Raw genomic sequence first — 22,939 nt, 5'->3', positions numbered from 1 at the left:
ACACGATGTAATTAGAGTGTACTATTTTTTACGTATGTAAAACATAAATGCGTATATAAACATAAATATAATATATTTATTTAACAAAATAATTATTAAATCTACCCAATTTGAAAGAAAGAACATTTGCAATGTAATATGGATTTTAAATGATAAAAGAACACGTAACTAAATAAACCATATTCTCATAGATGTCGAGTGATATTATTAATTCGCGAAATATGAGACGCGCTGACAGCGATAGTGATCACTTTGTAATTAAAACTGCGCTGAGAACACGAATATCAGTACGGAATCCAGAGCAAGAAGAAAAATAGAAAGATGGGTGATAGAAGCCTTCCAAACACAAAATTAAGAAATGGAATATCAAGTAGCCCTAAGCAACAGATTCCAATGGCTAGGAGAGGAGGCGGATAACATAGAGGTAGAGCAAGTAGTAAGTAGTAAGCAAGTAGTAACAGTTATAGAACAAGCATCGGAGGAAACTACTGAAAAAGAGAGGAATCGCCCAAAAACGAAAATGGTTTGACAAAGAATGCGAAGAAATGCTGGAAATAAAAACTCACTAAATACTGAGAATGCTACAAAACATTACAGATGAAAACAGAGTAGATTTTTACCGAACAAGAGCACAGATAACAGGACTACTCAGAACTAAAAAGAAGACCTACCTAGAGTATCAAGTACGGGTGTTTGGGAAAGTAATTAGTATTTATTTATCGTATTTTACATTTAATATTTTTTTACTGTATTATAATATGATCTTGTTCAATGATATATTCTAACTACTTATTTACTTTAAAAGATTACAGTATATTACTTTCCTTCTATTCAGTAAATTAGCATTGTTAAACTGGCTAACACATGGTAATCTGTTTTTAAGTTCAAAGAAATTCACTTGTCTTTGTTATTTGTTAACTGCCTCGCAAGCACAGAAAACGCTATAAAATATCAAATTTCTGTGAACCATTTATTTAAATTATGGTCTTTCAAGAGCGTAATACAATAGCGTTGATTTATGGGGGTGCAATTGCACCACTAACCTACGGACACCTAAGATGGGTGGTCAGAGGGTTTCTGCCTATCTCATATCAAAAAATGGCACTTTGAATCGAGACATCGCGATGTAAGAATATCTTCTTTACTAGTTTAACCAGGACCAATGCGTCCCTTGCGTCCCGACGCGCAAATGCTACTCTTCTACTTGCTACAATTAATACACTATATTTAAAAGGTAAGTGTTTTTCCTTGTACAGATAACATTAATGAGTTAAGCCAAGTATTTTCGTGTTATTTAAATTAACAGCTAATTTATTCACAATCAAAATATTGCATTTTTTTCGTTATTTTTCTAATCATTTAACCAGCGACCTCAATAAGTTTTACAAAAAAACAACGGAAAATGTATAAAAGTAGAAAGATTAATCAGGTAAGGAAATTCTATAGGAAAGTAGAGACAGTGAGTTAAGGTGGAAGTGTTGGAGAAACAAAAGCTATGGGAAATGAAACAGGAGAACAAATAAGAACGGAAACAGAATTCGTCAAATGATGGAAAGAATACTTTCAGAATTTAGTATATATTGAAAGTGTGACCGAATGGAGAATATGCGGATATGGAAATACCAACACCAACACTGTAAGAAGTAAACATATCTAAAAGATCAAGAAGCACCAGGAAATAATAGTAAAATGCAAAATTGATAAAAAAAGGGAGGAAACGTCTGACAGGAAAAATTATATGAAATTATTATGAGAATATGGGAAAAACGGAAAATGCTTAAGGAATGGAATGGAAGCGTCATACAAAAAAGAGGAAACCAAAAACAACTACGAATCTTTAGTGACATATCGCTTATTAGCACAGCATATAAAGTTCTAGATATAGAATATCAGATTCATTGACTGTATAATGAATGCAGCCCTTCAGTCATAATCCTCATATAATTCCTAGACAGTATTTTCCTTACACTGTTATTTTGATTATCTGTTACCGGAGTCTCTATTTGGAAATTTGTTTTGAATTTGTTGAAACAGTTTTGAATTATTCTAATTTAATGCTCTCAAACGTTTGTCTCTCCATCCTTGTCTTCTAACTCTCTCTGGTACTTTCTCACTGTTGACATCAGTTTTTTAAAGCTTTTTCTTGTTTTGTGAAAAAACATAGGCGATTCGGTCAATTTGTCATTAAGATCTGGACCAAACTCTACCATAAATAAAAGAGTAACATCACTAACGTCGTGTAATCGTTATTTCTAATACCGTTACTACCGACCCGACCACCTCTAACTTATAAACAAACTATTATGTTAAGTCTGATTAAGTCATGTCTGTAAAATCAAACCACTTCATAAACTACGATCAAATCAAAGATTTTAGAAGAAAACAGCTACTTGAAACGATTTTATTCAAATTGTTTGCGTATCTTTATAATATTACGCTTTATGTATTCAGGGTCATAAATAAATCGAATTTTTATAGATATTCTGGATGTTTTCCGTGACAGTATACAACATTTAAGCAAAATAATAAAATCGAGCATTGCCTCAAAAGGTCTCAACCTTGACCTGAACGATTATATATTTTAATTTATTTTAATCCCGCATGTGACTTATATATTAAGTTATTTTAACAAATCAATAAGAGTTATCCTAGATTTCTTTCCAAAAAGAATGGTTATATACAATATTGTTATAATATTATATATTATATTATATAATTGTTATACACAGAATTCCAGCCGAGTTTTTCGGGATGTTTGGTGCGAATTTCGCTGCAGTATCAACCATTCAACTGCAGTATCAAAAATTTAAGATTGCTGGCCTATTCATCCCATAAATAACTGGTGTACAGTCGCCACCAAATTATTGTAGAATTTATTATCTGCATGTCATTATGAAGTCGTTTCTTTCCAAACATTTCTAATTTGTGTGTATTTATTGGAAGTTGGAAATATTGGCTATTTAATTGTTTGAAGAATAAATAAGGACTTTTGGTTATGAACGTTCATTCTATGCGATTGATATTATTTGTTGTTCCTGAATTTGTAAGAATATCAAAGCATAGTTAAGATATTTACTACTACTAAGGATTTCCACAGTTTTCACTGCCTTCCTTCACTCAACCCTTTTCTCCAATTTTCCCTGTCATTCCAGTCTCCATCTCGCAGGGTTCTTTTCTCCATAGCCTCGTCGATTTCATCTCTGAATGACCTTAGGGGTCTTCCTCTCTTTCTTCTTCCAATCGGGCTCCATTCTGTGATTTTGTTTATCCAGCGTCCTCTGTCCGCTCTTCTGACGTGGCCGTACCAGGATAGTCTCTTCTCCTCTATATAGTCGATTATGTCGGATTGCACTCCCATTCTCCGCTTAATCTCTGCGTTTTCAATTCTGTCTCTTTTTGTAAGTCTACAGCTTCTCCTCAGGAACTCCATTTCTACTGCTCTTATTCTACCTCTATTTCTCTTGTTTATTGTCCAGTTTTCGGACCCATATGTCAGGATACTTCTTGTCAGGGTATTATATATTCTCTTTTTTGTCTTTATCGTAATGTTCTTATCCCACAACACTGAGTTTAGTTGTCTTATACAGTTTCTTGTTTGTCTCAGTCTGTTGTTTATATCTTCTGTTGTTCCCTGGTTCGATATTATGGTTCCTAAATACTTGAATTTATCTGTTCCATTTATTTGTCTTCCCTCGTCTATCTCTAGGTTTCTCATATCCTTGTTTTCTGTTGTTAGGTATTCGGTTTTCTCTAGGTTTATTTCCATTCCGTTGTTTTTATATTCTTCTTCTAGTTTTCTGAGCATAAAGCTGAGATCTTCTTCATCTTGTGCGATGACTACTTGATCGTCGGCAAAACTTAAGGTGTATAGGTATTCGTCTCTTACTGGTATGCCCATTCCTTCGCACTTTCTCCTCCATGGTTTGAGTGTCTTTTCCAAGAATATTTTAAACAGAGTAGGGGACGTAGCACAGCCTTGTAGAAGTCCTTTTGTCGTCTTAAATGGATTGTAGGCTTTATTTCCACATTTAATAGCTACTTTGTTTTCTTTGTATAGTGCTTTAACTGCTTTTATTAGTGTTTGTCGGATTCCGAGATCATTCATTGCAAGATATTTACTATGAATGTTTATATTTTAAGGTTATGTTATTGTTTGATTCAAACTTAAATTATTTTTTTACTGTATTTCAAAGTATTTTGTTGTTCTTTTTATCAGGGTTCTTTCAAAATAAATCAATAAATCGTTGAATTTATTAACGAAGTTAAAAAATATTTAAATTAATGTTTTATTCTTTTTTCGTTGCCAGTTATTTTATCCTGTAAAAGACTAAAGATATTCGTTTTCTCATAGTTTAAGTGGTAATATAACATTATGTGGAAACCTTCCTTTCAAATTGCCATAATAAGTGTTTAAAAATGCTTTTTTGAATGTTGTAATATTTTTGAATGTTTTTGAGTTTATTTTTTAGATCTGAGCATATAATGGCTAGTAAACATGTATTAAAGATATCACATCAATGACATCAAAACTACTATTAACTATTTAAACTACGAGAACACAAATATATTTCGTCTTTTAGGGGATAAAATCACTAGCACTTAAAAAAGAATTAAACATTTTTGTAAATAAATTCAATGATTTATTGATTAATTTTGAAATCTCTTCTTATGGTGCCCTATCCAATTAGTGGATGTTGGCGACAATTCTGGCATACTCCTCTCGGCCTTGTGTGGCTCTAAAGAGTGCATAGGCATCGAGGTTTGTCCAATCCCTGATCTTTTTAAGCCATGAGTATTTCTTTCCTCCGCCCCGTTTTCCTTCGATCTTCCCTTCCATGATAAGCTTGTAAGAACTGGAACTGGTAATTTTGAAATAATCCCGATAAAAATAACAACAAAATACCTTGAAATACAGTAAAAAATGATTAAAGTTTTATTCAAACAATAACATAACCTTAAAATATCAACATTCATAGTAAATATCTTAATACTTTGATATTCTTACCTCACAAATTCACGAACAACAAATAATACCAATCGCACAGAATGAATGTTCATAACGAAAAGTCCTTATTTATTCTTCAAACAATTAAAAAAACCAATATTTCCAACTTCTTATGGGATGAATACATACAAATTTGAAATGTTTGGAAAGACTTTTAAAATCCCATTGTGACGTCAGAGTTTAGTTAGGTAATTTCTGCAGGTGAACGGTAAGACCACCTCCTCAGGTCCTTTAACCATGAATTCTGGCGTCTTCCTACTCATCTTTTACCCTCTTTTATGAGTAAAAGTAGCTCTTTTCTTCCACCTCTTAATACATAAGTAGCCCATTTTTCTTCCTTTGACACACATAATACATAAACAGCAAAAATTAGAAACTCAAAAACATGGCTATTTACATAAAAGATAAAGTCCAAGTAAGACACCTGTCAAATTGGTATTGTAACGATTCAAAAACATATAAATTTTATTTCACGTCTTTCAAAATCGATTCTGGTAAGGTTTGATATGATATCATTCCCACTTGGGATCTTATGGGAGACCGGTCAGCGGAGCGTCAACTGGTCCTTATGGGCTTTTCGATTGTTTTTTTTTTGAGTGTTTAACAACATCTTTATCTTTGGAGATCAATTGTATCTTTGGCCAGTAGTGTTAGTGAGAGTATCCAGTCAATAAAATAATACGAGGTAAATCAGAAGTACAGATTAATTTAGTGCAGAATGGGTCATCTTTAATTGCAGTGGGTATAAACAAGCCCACAAGTCTCTGTAAGTTTTTACCTTTTTTATGTATCTTGCAACAGCAGACAATAACTATGCTGAATATTTCAATGATATAGATCTTACAGGGGGAAACCACCTGTAGTCATTTGTATTTTTGATGTATGATATAATAACATGTTTTTGCTTTTTACATGTTTATGTGACCACATATAAATAATTGCTTATAAATATTTTCAATTTCTTAGGCTGACTTGTTTATTGGAGCATAAATCGGGATTATATTTAGGTTCCTATGATTTGTTCGTAGTTTTAATACTGCTATCCTATCATTCAAAGGGATGAAATTTATAACCGAATATGCTATTTTGTCCGAAGCGAATATGACTGTTTCATATTGAAGTCCTGGTTCAATTCTTCCGTGTTGTTTTTTGTTTTCCTGAGCCAGAACACCTTACCTCACTCAGCTCCAATATGTCCATCTTCATTCAGTTCATCCCAGCTTCCGTGTTTGCTAATTTTCTTAGAATGCATAACATTTGCGTACATGCGTACATTTTTATAATACTATTTCACCACTATTTTAATTCAATTAAAAAAGAGCAAATTAGTAGTATTTTAAAATAAATATACAAGTGATTATAACTATAGCAGAAGCCACAGTTAGAATGTAGTGTTGATCTTACGGCGCGCAGCGATGCCACTCATGTTGGCACAGTGGTAGTTTGGGGATAGACTGAGAAATCGAGGTTATTTGAAGCCACATACCTTTTCACTTGACTCCCCACCAATCGGGTTCAGCTCGCAATGGTAAGGCGGCAGTTTCAAAATCTTAACGCCATATTTTTCCGCATTTGTTTCAATTTTGTACTTTTCATACTCGTCTCTAAATACGGCCGCAGTATCCAGTAATTCACTTTTTAGGTAATCTTCTTCGAAGAAAATGCTCTTTCGATTAGCCAATCCTTGATTTGCCTTTTGTTCCACAATTTTTTCGGGAAATCAAATTTGTGGGAGTGATATGATGCGTTATCCAAAACGACAACGTTGTCTTTGTCTTTCGGCAAATTTGGAATTAACGTCTTCTCAGACCATTCTTCATATAGACGGGGATCTATATGGTAATCAGCGGTTCCCTTCTTGGCCAAGAACGTTAATTCGGCCCATACCACAAAACCAGCTTTGCTTCCAGCTTCGCTTCCAGCATGAAGAAGAACAAACCGAGGACCTCTTTGGGTTGGAACTTCAGTCCAGTAGACAGCTCTTTTATGAAGGCATCTCGTGAATTCTTGATCGTTGTGTCCCTCCATTCCTTTTTGACTGAAGCACCGACGTTAGTCCAAAACTCATAGGTATAAACAAGGTTTACATTATCCTTCTTCCTCAATAATTTGTCTGAGGTACTTGCGTCTCCAGGACATATCTTTTCTTTCCATCATTATCGAATCTCGACCTCTTTTACCATATACAAAACCCATGTCATTTATTAGTCTACGAAATGTCGTTTTTAAAAAAGCTGGTAGGTTCTGATCATCCTTCACTCTGTTCATTAGGCTGTAGACGGTTGGTGGTATGTTTTCCAAAAAAAAATCATGGACAATTTTCCTTATTCGAGATTTCACTTCCTCGTCATAAGTATTCTCACGTGAATTGGACTGGAAACTGTTTTTCTTCCTTTTTTCTACCGATTTCAGTTCATCTTGGTGGGCCTCTTCGCGGATGTGATAAATTTTGCGACACTCACAACGCACATTTTCAAAACGTTTTCCACAGTAATAGTTAAGCTGTCACCATTTTTTAAGATCAGATGATAGTTCAATACATTTAACACCACACCTTTTACTTGCACACTAAAAGTCATACCCTGTTTGAAATTCACGACAGATACTGGCAACGGCTCCATGATGTAAGTACTTTCATCCGCTTGCGAAAATGATATAGAACTGAGCTTTCATAGTTTTTCTCGACAAGTTTTTGGTCTAATGGCCAGTACCCAAATCGACAAGGAAACATGTTTGCTTTGCGTGGACAATGGGGATTAAAACTGATTCGCTTGTTTTAATGACTTTATAATAATCTTTATTTTACAAAGAATGTGTTTACAATGGAAGCTATTGAAAATTGATAAATATAGATAAGCCATCAACAATGAGTTTTTGATATATTTTAATTTTTTATAGTAATTTTCTTCTATAGTATTCAATTATCGATAATTGAATCATGCTTTAGTTGAAACAATAATGATAGTCTTTTATACAACCGTAGGAAATTGTTGTGTGCACGTATATTCCAGTGCTATGATTCTTAAATCCGATCTGATGCGCCGCTCGGGGCAAACCGGCAACGTGGTCGGCCGTTCGCCTGTAAGAAATACATTGACTATCTTACCTGCACTGCGTTCTAACTGTGGCTTCTACTATAGTTTAGAATAATTTTGACAGAAACATCAACTAGTTTATTAAAGTGATTACAATTGTAAATATTTTGTGCGAATAAATTATAGTTGTTTTAGTTTAATCCATTTCATCAAATTTTATTTTGTGGTTGATTCGACAACGTTCAGTTTTCTTTTACAATATCTGCCGAACTGTGTTTCTACCGTTTTTGTTCACTATTTTTTATTATTTTCTTTTCCAGCTTTAAATTTTTACTTTTTCAAAGCTTCCTCTATATATATACATATTTCGGTCAGTTGTTAGCAATTTCGTGCTAACTCTCCCTCTTTCTACACTTGGAGTAGCAGGTTACACTTACCTCCGTGACATTAAATAAAAACAATTTGATTGTTTGAATTGATTTTGATTTAATTGAAGCCAATGGAAAATTTGATTAATAGTTTACCTCCTTTTTACTGTAAGTAAGATATCTGTCCTTGATTTAATTTGAATATTTTTCCATTGTAAAGACGTTAGCATAAGAATACTATATATTATTTGGTGTGAAAAGAACCAATTAACACTTTTTGATCACAATATTTAGTGGTATCATGTTATTTTTAAAAAATTGTATTAGTTAAAAAAATATTATTCTAGATTAATTTAAACGCTGAGGGTTTCAAAAGAGGACTTATCTGCAGTTTTATTGCTGAATTTCATTTTTGAATAAAACAGTAATAAGGGGGGGTAACCTTTTATCTTTTTAAAACAAGCGACCGGAAACTATATTTTTACATAGTTTGTTATATAACTCAGTGACATTAGAAGTGTTACACCCAGAAGGAATAATTTCTTGAACTTAATTTTTTGGCAACAGAATGACTATGTTTAAAACATGCTATGATAACAATACCAATGATTTATCTTTTCTACTTTTTGTAAAAATAAAGTTTTATCTTTAAATTTTTTTGTGAAGAAACCGATTTGTGAAAACCGGTTCGTCTAGAAATTTTTAGTTATTATTCCTCAGTCTAATTGTATTCAGTGTAAGAAAATTCCTCGAGTTCGAAGAACATCAAAATTACCACCATACTAGCGATTTTGACAGGGGTAGAATTATTGCGTATAGAGATATGGGTTTGTCGTATCGCGAAATTGGCCGTCATGTTAATTGTACGGCAATGACGGTTATGCGTGTCTGTCGTGTGAGGACAAACAAAGGTAGAGGAACACAAAGAAGACCAACTTGTGAACCGAGACGTACCACAGAGCGTCAAGATAAGCGCTTTAGATTACTGGCTCTGCGAGACCGTTTTGCTACTACGCGTCAAATTGCTGACCAATGGATTGGAGTAATAGGTAGACCTGTTAATATGTAGTATCCGTCGCATTCGAGCCTTTGGACTGGTTTCATTCCGCCCACGACTAGTGCTTAATTTGACTGCGGACCACTGTCATCAACTTTTTGAATTGGTGCAGAGAACAGCAGCATTGGGTGGCAGAATGACGTAATGTAGCATCCGGAGATGAATCACGATTCTGTTTAGAAATGCATGATGGTCGTAGGATGGTAAGACGCCACCGTGGACAGCGACGAGATATCGGGTTTGCTATGGAGAGGCATGTACACAGGACAGTTGAAGTAATGATTTGGGGGGCCATTGTCTATGGTAGCCGATCACCACTTGTGTTTATTCTAGGTAATATGACAGCTGCGCATGGTGTTGATCACATCTTACCAAACCACTTTACTTCCTTATCTCGACGGCCGCCGAGACGCTTTTTTTCAGCAAGACAACTCACATTCCCATATTGTCCGTCAAACTATAGACTTCTCCAAGAAGCTCGCATTAATGTTTTGCCGTGGCCGCCCCGTGATCCGGATTTAAATCCTATCGAAGATGTATGGGATATGATAAGAAGGAGACTGTCCACTTTGCACCATCCTCCACAGACTCCGGCACAGTTAATACATGAAGTTCAAGTTGCTTGGAACGAGGTGCCACAAGCAGACATCGATCATACCATTTTGTCAATGCCTAGACGTATACAATAGTGTATTCAGCTGCGGGGTCGTCAAACACACTATTAATATTTTTTGATTACTTGTTAATAAAAATTCTTGACAACATTATCGTTTCATTCTTGATGTAAATCTACATTGTTGCCAAAAAATTACGTTCCAGAAATTATTCCTTCTGGGTGTAACACTTCTAATGTCACTGAGTATATCTGGATAACTATTATTTTAGGAAAATATTTGATATAATAAGATGAAATAATGTTAAATTTCCTACATCAGCATGCTGCAAAATTATAATCTTTCTTGTCTCATGACAAAGAAATGTGCAAAAAAGGGTATTTAAAAAAAACAATTATTTGTAACTACTTACACAAAATATTAATGTCCAGACTAACTGCACAAAAATATTTATTTTTATGACGTAACTAAACGTGCGTTAGGTGAAATCTGTTCGAGATTTTTTTGCAAATTTGGCGTTTACTTAAAAATAACTATGATTACCTATAACTTTTGCTAGAAATACACTAGAATTACCATTAAAATGTTTTTTTTGGGTAATTTTATCTAGTTCCTAGAACCACTTTGAGTCGCTTTTTCATCCGTAAAGGGACGTTGCTATAGATCTAAAATCAATTTATAAAAAATTTACATGGCATACCTTTCTTGTACAGTACTTAGAGTGTTGCAAATTCGTATATTATACAAAAAATTGATCTTAGCTCTATACTTAGGGACAGACCAAAAAAGAGAAAGTAAGAGTTCAAGGTAAACGAAACATGCAGTGCATACCAATTTAGGAAATATTGAAGTCATGGATACGAGCCGAAGACTAGCCTATGCAGAAATGAGAAGGGTGAAATAATTAGTAACAAGGAGGAAATTAAGAGAACCTGTGCTGTATTTTAGAAAATTATTAAACGAAAGACGCTAAAAGATAGACAGCTCAAACGACAGAAGCGCAAAGAAAGCTGAAAGAGTAAAAGCGGCAATAGAGCATATTGGAAATACCAGAAACTACTAAAAGACAGAAATATCATCAAAAACATCAAAATCAAAACAACAAAATTAAAATATGTAAAATAGCAGTTAGACCTGTCACAAACTACGCAGCAGAGACAATGTGCCTGACTAATAGAGACGAATAGAAGCTAAGAATAATAGGAAGAAAGATTCTTAGAAGAATTCTTGGTCAAAAAAATCCAAGACGGATAGTTTAGACGATTATTTAACAAAGAGATAAATAATCAGATAAATGGAGAAGATACAATAATAAAAAAATATTAAAGGGTCAACCTACAGATACAAGACCTAGAGGGAGACCAAAGTGTAGATGGGAAGATCAGGTCAGAGAAGATATCAAGAGAATGAAAATACCTAACTATAGCACACAAATAGAAAGGGGAAGGGAAAGGAGCTTAATCACCAATCGGGCAAAATCACACAACAAACTGTTAAGGTGATAGACAGGAAAAAAACAAAGAGAGAGCGAAATGATCCCATGCGAAAAACGGATCAGAAGAGCTTATATTAATGATGAGCTCTTAAATATGAGCTCTTCTGATCCGTTTTTCTCGTTATTTATATATATATATATATATATATATATATATATATATATATATATATATATATATATATATAATGTACGAAAGAGTACAACCACTACAACAACAATGGTAGCAGCAGGAACAGCAACAACAAGAACTGATGAAGATGAAGAAGAAAATGAACTAACTAGACCTCTAACGATCGAGAAGGTTCGAATTTCAATCCAAATACAAAAAAGCAATAAAGCGCTGGGAATAGATAAAATACCGGTAGAACTATATAAACAAGAAGGAAAAAATTTGACAAGCCAGATATACCAGTACCAACTACAAGAAATATAGAGTCTGCCCTATTCATAAATTATGTCAGAATTATAGAGGCATCTCTCTACTTTGTCCGACTAAGACTTTAACATCTCGTTGAAAAAATCATCGGGGAATATCAATCTGTGATTCAATAGATAGAACAAAACTATCTAATATATTATATTACAAGAGCTCGGCATACCAGCAAAATTAATAATACCAGCGCAAATGGTAATGATAAAAACAGAAGCACATGTTATGTATTCAAGGCCAGATGACTGACGCGTTTATGATAACGCCGGGAATGAAACAGAACGACAGACTGACGCCAATGCTTTTCAATCTTATTCTTGAATATGTACGTATAAGTAATAAATACAAATAGGACAAAATTACTAGCACAAATAAGATCAAATAGACAAGCGCAACAACAACACTATATAGATGATATAGAGCACGTGAAGAGATTCACGTACTTAGGAATGGACCTGGTAGCAAATATAGAATAAGAAACTTATTCGTGATGGGCCACATATTCAAATCTCGAGATATACACTGTAAAACAAAACTCATGAGTCTATAAAACAATAACCCGATCCGTAGCTCCGATAGAGTGTGAAACATGGATCATAACACAAAAATCTGCCAATGCATTAGACCTATTCAATGCCCAATCGGTCAAAACAACAACTGGCGAATAAGACATAATAAAGAAATATACGAACAGTATAGAAAACCATCAATAGCACAATACACTAGGCTGCAGCGATTACGGTGGGCAGATCGCGTGGTGCGGATGCAAGAGAAGAGAGTCCCCAGAAAATTACCAAACGCAAGTATACAAGTAAGAAGACCTGCTGAAAGAGCAAAAAAGACATGAGAGGACGAACTAAATGAGGATGCCAAAAACCTCCTAAAACACGTTTATGAAAAAGAACAGCAATAGATCGAGATCTTTGGAGAAGTTTGCTGAAGGAGGCCTAGATCCATCTTTTGGATGGATGGATCGATCCTATTCTATCTAGGCTTTGTTCTTTCCTGTGTTTTTGTCTTTTATGTGTTTATTTCCAATACATGATGTTAATATGAAGGCGTCAAGTTGTACTGATTTGTTGGTTAGGAGGAGGATGACGCTTCCGATATTAACCTAATTACTATTTAATGGGAATAAGCCACAATTAAAGGTTAAAGTATGTTTATTGACGTTTCAATTTCCACTTCGAAAATCGTTCTCAAAATACAAACATTAGTAAATTAGTAAATGAATTTACTTCATTTGATTGAAACGTCAATGAACGTACTTTAACCTTTAATTGCCGAAAAATCGACATAGGGAAAGTGGAGGAGATAACTGTTTCACCTCAATTTTTTTTTTCAATTTCGGAACTTCAAATTGAAACACGTAGGAAAAATTTTCATTATCTCGGCTTCCATTACAGCTAGAAGCCTCTTTTTGTTAATCTGGGTAGCTCGTCGAAATATTAATAACTACATAGTTTTCACTGGCCGGGAAATATGGGAAACCTCGGAAAAATTTTTAATTTGTTAATAGAAATAGAATTGTTAATATAAAAATTAAAAAAATGTATAAATTAGTGCAAAAAAACTGCTGTTTTGCAAATATCTTCGTAAATTATTTATCAATTTTAATTTAAAAAACGGGAAAATAAAGATATTCTTCATATAAAAAAATGAATAAATATTGTTTATGTAAAATATAAGGGAAAAAACTTATAGGCAAAAAATCAAATTGTGACCATAAATTATTGTTTAAAAAAACGCAAGGTAAAAATAAGAGTACATTTTCATCTATTCGTCATCTAGTAACCCCCACCTGTGTCTTAAAAGCTTTAGATATCTGCGAAAAATTTTGCTGTGAAATCGATGATTTTTACATAACCAGACTGGGCTATATGACGTATTCTGAAGAAAAGCTGAAGAATGTCGGGGCTAGATCATCGCCTTGATTTAGTCCTTTTGACTAATTGTAAGCTTTCAATAAAGTAAGTAAACTCATTCTAAACGTCGATAGCTTTTCTTGAGTCCGTCGTTGTTTTTACTAGTCGGATATATTTTGAAGGGATGTTGAAATCAATTAAGAATTTGTTTTGCGACAAAGACCTAGTAGATTGTATTTCCTTGTCGGAAGACGGTTTGATATTCCTCGACAATACTTAAAGTCAAACGTTGAAGCCGCTTATTGAGAATGGATGTATAGATTTTATAAACTGAGGACAAAAAGGTTATGATGCGTCAATTTTCAGATCTCAGCTTGTCATCTTTTTTGCCAATCAATAATCCCCGCTTTCCAATCGCTAGAAATTTGCTCTTCTTTCCATATATTCGTTACAAGTGCCTTCATTTGCAGGTATTCACCAAATAATTTGAACAGTTCAGATGGAAAATTGTCGATTCCAGGTGTACTGTTGCTTCATTGCTTTCATATTGTTTGTTTAACCCTTTCAACAGTCGCGAGTTGTATATCTTCATTTCTTCCTGGCATATTCCGCAAGACCAGAGGGTTATTTTGTTATTGATTTCCTAGCAGATTTTGGAAGCTTGGATTTGCAAATGAGTTCAGGGCAGTTAGTTTGTTTTTATTACAGTTATCGTTACATATATAAAAACACAATAGTTCTGAGTATAAGTTAGTTAATACGTGTTCATATGAATACGTGTTAATTACCAGTTCAGTGAATTATCAATGAATAGAATTATTACTGGTTCCAAAATACTCAAGCACTAAGTTGGTGTCTGGGTTGGAATATGTAGACTTGTAGATTCATTTTTTTAAGGCAAACGACCACGTTTGCTATAACTTCAAGCATCGTGATGAGAACATATTTATTTTTTTTTATATAATTTATAAATTAACTGGATAAAGAGGTACTATAAAATGGATATTTTATACAGGACACAACACCAGAGAAACACAATATAAATACTCTATAACTACAACCTAACAGGTAATACTCAATATTTATCATCAAATAAAAAGAACACTAGAAAAAAATCGATAGCACTCTATCGCGTGTCATAACCATTAAGAGGCTTAAGATAATGGGTTCTATCGGCAATTTGTTTTTGAGATAAATTAGCTCCTACATGTAAATCGGATAGATACTACAAATGTAAAGGGGCAATTTGCAAATATACGGGGGACATACAGAAAGTAGAAATACATTGGTTAAAAATCGAAAATTGAATATATTATATGTTAATGAAATTTATCGCGAGGGTGTAAAAATATCATTTCCCAATAAGCGCCACTGAGGTAAATGCATTTTTTAAACACGGACAAAAGCTATCGTATACTTTGCCATATTATTTCTGCGTGACCTACTATAGTTCGAAAACCGATGCGATGTCCACTAGAAAACTCCTTCAATTTAGTGAAAAGATCATAATACAGGTAAGGTCGGGGGCGTACTATGGTTAGCTTATAATGTTTTTTCAGAACATCACTAGCGAGATCGTAAGTGAACGGTATCAACGAGTGAAACAAATGTGTGTCAGAATTCCTTTTCTTTTGTCTTTAATTAGTTTTTCAATTTCTTGAGGATCTCTAACTAGCAGAACATAAATCTACTAGAGATCCCTATCCGTTGTCAAATTTGATTTTACATTTTTTGAGCATATTGTATTGATTCTAACTTATTTTTTAACGATTTTATTATATTAGATTGCAGGTTTCACAACGGGTCCATTGATCTCGACGCCGACGTCTGTCTCACATTGCGACCTGAAAGATCTTTTGTGTATACCTTATATTTATGTTTTAGTCCAAAAGAATGTTGTTAAAATGTCGGAACTGCAGTCTGAGGCTTAAATTGAAACTAAATTTATTTCTGGAGTTCGATATTTCGTTGATCCTTTTATTTTTCAAGTTCGTCAGGAACATACTACAAAATTAACTAACAATTAGATACACACTTAACATTCACATTATTATAACTTACGAAATGCTGTATTTTATTATACGAAACAAATTGTATCGGAGAGTCACATATTGTTCTACGAACGTAAAGAGCAGCACTGGTTTCGGTCTATTTTTTTACATGTGCCATCAAGTCCAACGAGTTTTATTGTCAAACGAGACAAGTAAAATGACGCAAACATTTAAAAACAACCTTTTTGTGAAATTTTCGAAGTAATATTCCGAAAAAATTTAAAAAAGTAATATAAGTAACAGCTTAAGATGCAGCACATTAACATAAAAAAAAGCATTAAAAAAAACTTTGTCGTCATTTTCACATCGTTTTTCCCATTTTAGATCCAAAATAATTCCAGATTCGTGTTCAGCAACTTCAAGAAACACCTTAATTCATACTTTAGAACGCACGGGTTACAGATTACAGTATTTGTGTAGGTATAAAAAGTAACGATACAGTAGGTATATCCTTTATAAAGTCGTAAAGTAAAAATATTGGTATAAAGATTGTTAGCACTTGTATACCTACTTACCTCAGGAAATAATCATTAACAAAATCTGGATGCTCATCCAGCCAAGATTCCATTTGAGTATACTCCGGATCGTAAGGGTGTCCATAAATGTTGTGATGGTGCCTCGGAAGCCTACTAGCTGAATCCGACCCTGTAGTGGAGCCATCTACCGGCATTCGAGTGTCGTCGCCAGTGTTGCGCAATTGTAAACCTAAAATTTTGGCGATAATCAGATTTGATCTATTTAATCAGATTCGGTATGTAATAATGTTAATTGATATACGGATGTAAAACCGTTGTATGTATTACGTAGGCTTATATTGAAAAGCCCGTGTCAGATTATTATTTTCGGATTTAGCATTAAAATTAATATTCCATTTACAACTATATAATTTAACAGTCATCATCCTCAAAAAAAGTGTATTCCTTATTTATTGCCTTGTTGACCTACATAATAGAAATATTTATATTTTACAATGTTAGAATGAATGATACTTATTTCAATAGTAGAAGTAGTGGGATGTATATATATAATAATTATACTATTGCTAAACAAAAAGCAAAATTAGATGTTAGGGTAAAAAGGGGTCTCGAATCCGTGACGCCTTAAAAAAAAACAACGAAAATGAAATCATATCTCTAAATCTCAAACCGTACAATTTGGGAAGTTTGAATAATGATTCCATTAGATTTTCATTTGATGAACTCTATAAAAACTTTACACATGGTGACATGGAGGAAAATACAAGATGTAGCTAACCAAGCACGCGGAGAACGAAACCAACATGATAAGAAAAAAAATTTGTGGTGGGGTGATAGTATTAAAATTCTTATCAACGAAAAGAAACAACTGTACGTATGAGAAATCGTTAACGACAAATGCTTCCGGTGACCGAAAAGAATACCTTTGGGACCAGAAAGAGGTAAAATAAGTAACAAATAAAGCAAACAATTATATGTGGGATATGTTGCTCTGAGTTGAACTATTAAAAGACCTTAGAACAGAAAATAGAGAACATGGAAGTATTTCGTTAATTGGCGCAGATAAATGGAAGGAATATTACAAATGTTTGCTAACAGGGAAACATTTCTGGCAGACAATGAAGCAATTTAAATTGACGAATTCACAGAAAATGACATTTCCCCTGCGAAAGTTAAAAAGGCCGGCCAACAAATGAAAAATGGAAAGACGCCTGGACCGTGGAACATTCCTATAGAGCTAATTAAGGCAGCTCCTTGACAAGTATTTTAAATACTGGCAACTATATTTACGCAACGTCTAAAAGGAGAAAAGTCCCAAATGAGTGAAAGCAAGCATCTATTTCATCGATATACAAAAAAAGCAAAAGGTCGGAGTGTAGAACTTACCGAGGTATCAGAGTTTTGTGCTCGATTGGACGTCTATATTGAAAAATTATTAAAACTTGAACAGAAGGTAATATGACAGAAAGCGAAGGATAAAGTGGTTTTAGAACCGGACGTTCAATCTGAAAAGAACAAACCCGTCCACCTACCTTTCGTAGACCTCGAAAAGACATATGATAGTGTACCACTCTCGTGACTGGTAACAGCATTGCAAAAACAATGCAAAATATGTACCTTGATACGACAAGTAGTATAAAGATGGGTGCAAAACTAACTTTTTAAGTCTTAAAAGGACTGTGACAAGAGTGTTGCTCCTACTCTGTTTAATGCATACATGAATGAAGCGTTAACAGACTAAAAGAAAATGCAGCGGGATGGGAATACCAATACGAGACACGACACTGTATACTCTTCTATTTCTTGTTGAGCAGGTTGTTATAGCAGCTGATCGACGATGCATCCTATATGATGCGGAAATTACAAGAATAGCTGTTGTAATACGATCTGGAAATTAATCTAAGGAAAATCCGGGCGTACGGTGGTCCTGAAGAAGAACTTAGGCTTGAGAGAAAAATTGTGAGAACTTTAAATATCTAGTGTCACGTGCAGGAACCTCTGGTGTGGACGTTAATAATCAAATAGCTCAAGGTAGGAGAGCAATCATATACAGCGGTAAGATAATTGAACTCCGTATTATGAAATGATAAAGTTATAAGAGACTCTTAAATGTCTGATTTATAAGGCAATAATAGACAGTGTATCTACGTACGGAACAAGAAGCTTATGTGGTATGGATAGCTCCAGAGAATGAAAGAGAGTAGATGGCCGAAAGACGCGTGGCAGCGGATTCCCCTTGGAAGGAAGAAACGAGGATGGCTAAAGAGGACTTCTAATGTTGAAGTCCAAGAAGCAATAGAAGCGAGGGAATTAGGTTAAAATGACTGCATTGACAGAAATACTAGCTGCTATATATAGACAACAATCCTCCCTACGATCAGTTTATCGAAGGATCAGGTCTTTTGGGTCTGTACCTAATTGATTCATCCAAAGATATAAGGGAGTGCGATTAAAGTGGTGTCAAGAACGTGTCCAGTCCTGTAGGGACCGGAATGGAATTGAATTGTATACAGTGACGACTTTCAACTTTGTTTAAGGAAACATTATTGATTCATTCACTTTAAAATTTCGAATTTAGTGGAAGACAATGGTAACATAACAGTAATACTGACGGTAGCATATCCTAACGTTTCTCATTATTTAAAAATTCCAGTAGAAACCACATTTTTCAGCTTTAATGGTGATATCTCAATTAATTGTCATCAACTGATTGCTAAGTTTGATAAATCATGCAGGATTTTCATAGATGGTCAGGTAAAGTTTAGGAGTCGGTTGTATTGTATAGGTATATTTCAGCACTGCTCCATATATCCTGCAGAACTTTTTGCAAGGTATCAAGCTCAAGGGCTGCAGCAAAGGATATTTTGAGCACCAAGTTGTAGTTATTTTTAATTCAAAATCTGCGTTATTTTCTTTAAAAAATTCGCGTAATCATTTACACAAAAGTGTGTCTTATCTTATCGTTAAAGACTTAGAAAACCAACTAAAATTGCTGGAAAAATAGTTCAGATACTTTATTTGGGTAAAGGGTAATTTGGTATTTTTGGTAACCATAAAGCAGATTTCTTGCTAAGAAAGCGATTTTAAATGGCTCGGAAATTAAAAGATAGACCTAATTTAACTCATATGTGTAAGCAAAGTTTAAAACGAGATTCGGATATTGAATGGTCTGCTTTCTGCAATCGAAGCAACAAACTTTATATTCAAATTTATCCTGTTTTACTTACTGAGCATGTAAGCTTACTATTTACTGCTTTAAGAAATTATCCCAATAGAAAAATTATTCCATGTTCGTTAGATCCCACTTCCCTGTCTGGACGAAATCATAAAATAAACCAAATCGTTTGGGAATTTTTAAACAAAACGAAGAGACAAATTTATTATGGAATAGCTGATTCAGCATAAATGTGTTTAGTTTTTGTTCTGCTCTTCCCTCCCCAATATTATATTACACTTCTTTTAACTGTGTTGAATGTTAATAAAGTCGCTAGGAAGTGGCACGAATGGCTTATTCAAGGTAAGACCATGACATGCCGTCTTTCCTCATACTTGGCTAATAAAAACTTCTGTCCTATCTAGGGTCGGAATACCACAGGTAGCAGTACTGTCACTCTCCTATAAACGATCTATACTACAGAGCTTCAACGCAAACTATGCTCAAACAAACTGCAAACATAGCAATAGCAGCGAGAAGATAACTACCAAATACACTGGAAAGACTGATGCAGAAGAAGATTAACATACATACCATACGTAAACAGGTAAACAGAATTATAAACAAATCCAAGACATTTAGAAGCGAATTAAGACCTTTCATATGACAATAGTGTCAACTCGTATTACTAGTGGTAGTACCCTTGGTAACTTACCAATTTTGAAATTATCGCCTTATTTGTTGGAGTCAAATGAAATGTCATTTCTTGAATGCTTGGTGGTGGGATAAAGTATCGTTAAATTTTGAAACAATGACCTGTTGAGTTCTCTTTCTTTGTAAGCCATTTAAGTGATAACTTCGGGAATAAGCGGGTAATTTTTTCTTTGCTTTAATTTGAAACAACGTGGCCATACTATGCTTCCTAAAGTTAAATATAAACCTTTTATTCACAATAATTAAACCACACTATCAGTCTTTTGGGAATCTGTTTGTCCTCAATGTTAGAAAGTATTACTGTTCTTTTACAAAAATTTTTATATACTTCTGTTCTTTGCAACTTTTATAAAAACTGAGTTAGTTCTTCTTAAAAAAAACTGAACGTGTAATTCCATGATTCCTGAGTTGAACTTATGCTTCACTTTCATCTTTTTATAGCTGCAAATTCTTGTAATTTTTGCATTAATATATGCAAGTTATTTGTTGTAATTGTCTCTATGGATGTAAGCTCATTGATTTATTTTTAGATAAACTGACGACGTGATGACGTGTATGGATTCATATACGAAAAGTCTTCAATAAAGGATGAAGTAGCAATATCCTTTTGTTATCTTCTCCATTTTGTGACCATTAACCATCCTTGTCAACTACTTAACAGCCGTACTCCTTATTATATATACGAGTATATATATATATACACTTCTCCAAGAAATTAACGCACCACTTCAATAAATCAATTTTATTTGTAAACAGGCAAAGAATAAAAAATAAAACTTCACCAGATTTATTTTACATTTTATTAGTAATTATAACAATTTGTCTAATCATCGGAAAATGTTAAAGTACAGGAGAAAAAAAAATAAAACGGAAAATTCTAAAAAAATAATGATAAGAAAAGTAAACTAAAATATGAAAAAAGTCTTAGTAACCACTGTTTCCACCTCTACTACATATAACAGACTCACATCGTTGGCCTATACTTAAAATTAATGGCCGTATTTCATTTTGGTCTAGTTCTCTCCAAATTTGGATCAGCCTCTCTCCCACTTCCTGTAAGTTGTTTGGTTGGATCGGTGTCGCTCTTAATCGCCTACCAAGGATATCCTAGAGATTTTCAATCGGATTTAAATCCGGACTATGTACTGGCCATTCCATAGTGTTAATTTCTACCTCTTCTAAATAATTTTTGACGATCTGTGCAGCGTGAGGTCTGGCATTATCTTGCATTAGTAAGAAACTTTCACCGATATAAGGAGCGAATGGTACTACATGTTGCTTCAGGATCTCCAATATGTACCTTTCAGCTGTAGTTCCCTTTTGTATGACCACTAGGTCCGTACCGGCGGTCAAAGAAATACCACCCCACACCATAACGGATCCTCCACCAAAAAATGTGGTTTGTGAGAAGTTACACTGAGCATATCGTTCGTTGGGTCGTCGCAACACACGAACACGTCTGTCATTATTGTACAAACAAAATCGGGATTCATCAGTAAATAGCACTCGTTCCCAGTCAGCCTCTAACCAATTAACGTGTTCTCTGGCAAAATGTAGCCTCCCCCTTCGATGTTCTGCAGTTAATAGAGGACCTCGGGCGACAATCCTAGGTGTTAAGTTGTATTCCCTAAGTCGCTGGCGAACAGTTTCAGTACTAATTTGTATAGCTTGCGCGTCTAGAAGCTGAATTTGTAGACTCCGATGTGTTACAAAACGTTGTCGAAGAGCAGAAATTCTTAAAAATCGATCTTGAATAGGGGTAGTCACCCAAATTCGTCCTTGCCCTGGTCTGTGAGTATGATCCCCTGTTTTGAGGAATGTTTCCAACACACGTGAGATGAATATGTGTGACACATTAAACCGACGACCAATTCTTCGGTAATTCCAACCTTCTTCCGACAGTATCACTGCTTGGGCACATTCATCTCGGGTTAAATTACGTGATTGACGCTCCATAATAAACACAATTAACAATAATCAACAATTAAACAGTAGCCGAATAAAATTCGTGAACACTTGGAAATTAGTATATTTATAGAATTAGTACATTTTTTGCTTCTTTTTGTTATGTTGCAAAAAAAACTATAGCGATAAAACACAGTCAATAAATATAGAGTGTACGAACAGGATGTACAAGGGGCTTGCAAAATATAACATTACAATGGAAATTTTTATTAACGCTAATAAAATATTTTAATATTTCAAAGTGGTGCGTTAATTTCTTGGAGAAGTATATATATATATATATATATATATATATATATATATATATATATATATATATACATAAGGAGCAACGACTGTCAAACTCAATAAGCTGCGATAAATCAACGAAAAGGGGGTGGAAGCTCTTTCACACTGTAACTCTTAATATTGTTTGAAGACTCTGAGGTTTCCAGAGCAACAACTAATACATCCACGGAGGAAGCTAAGCTACCTAAGAAAAGGAATGCTAAACGTTAAGAACGTTTCAAACAACAATAAAAAGGTTAATGCGAGTTAATAGTAAAGTAAAGGTAGAAGGTGTTTTCTTCTAACAATATTGTCACAAATTGGTCGCATTGCTCCTGTAGTGATCCTTTCTTAAGTTAACATGCTCCTTTTCTAACGTGGCTGCACCGTACTGAAGACTACCAATAGTCAGAAATATGTATATACACATATTTTATCTG

General features: G+C 34.1%; 1 protein-coding gene across 15 annotated transcripts in view; it reads right to left on the bottom strand.

The window, feature by feature from the left end:
• The window catches only part of Pde11 (Phosphodiesterase 11), a 252,073-nt gene that overhangs the window by 80,468 nt on the left and 148,666 nt on the right, over window positions 1–22,939 (bottom strand). For all 15 annotated transcript variants that reach the window (XM_072542051.1, XM_072542061.1, XM_072542068.1 and 12 more), the window contains one exon: window positions 16,439–16,628. In XM_072542051.1, coding sequence (XP_072398152.1) covers window positions 16,439–16,628 — 190 coding nt within the window. The remainder of the gene's footprint in view (window positions 1–16,438; window positions 16,629–22,939) is intronic.

The sequence above is a fragment of the Diabrotica undecimpunctata genome, chromosome 1 (genome assembly GCF_040954645.1).
Source record: "Diabrotica undecimpunctata isolate CICGRU chromosome 1, icDiaUnde3, whole genome shotgun sequence".
Classification (NCBI taxonomy): Eukaryota; Metazoa; Arthropoda; class Insecta; order Coleoptera; family Chrysomelidae; genus Diabrotica; species Diabrotica undecimpunctata.
Note: the sequence above shows the minus strand (reverse complement) of the source record. Positions and strands in the feature narration are given on the sequence as shown.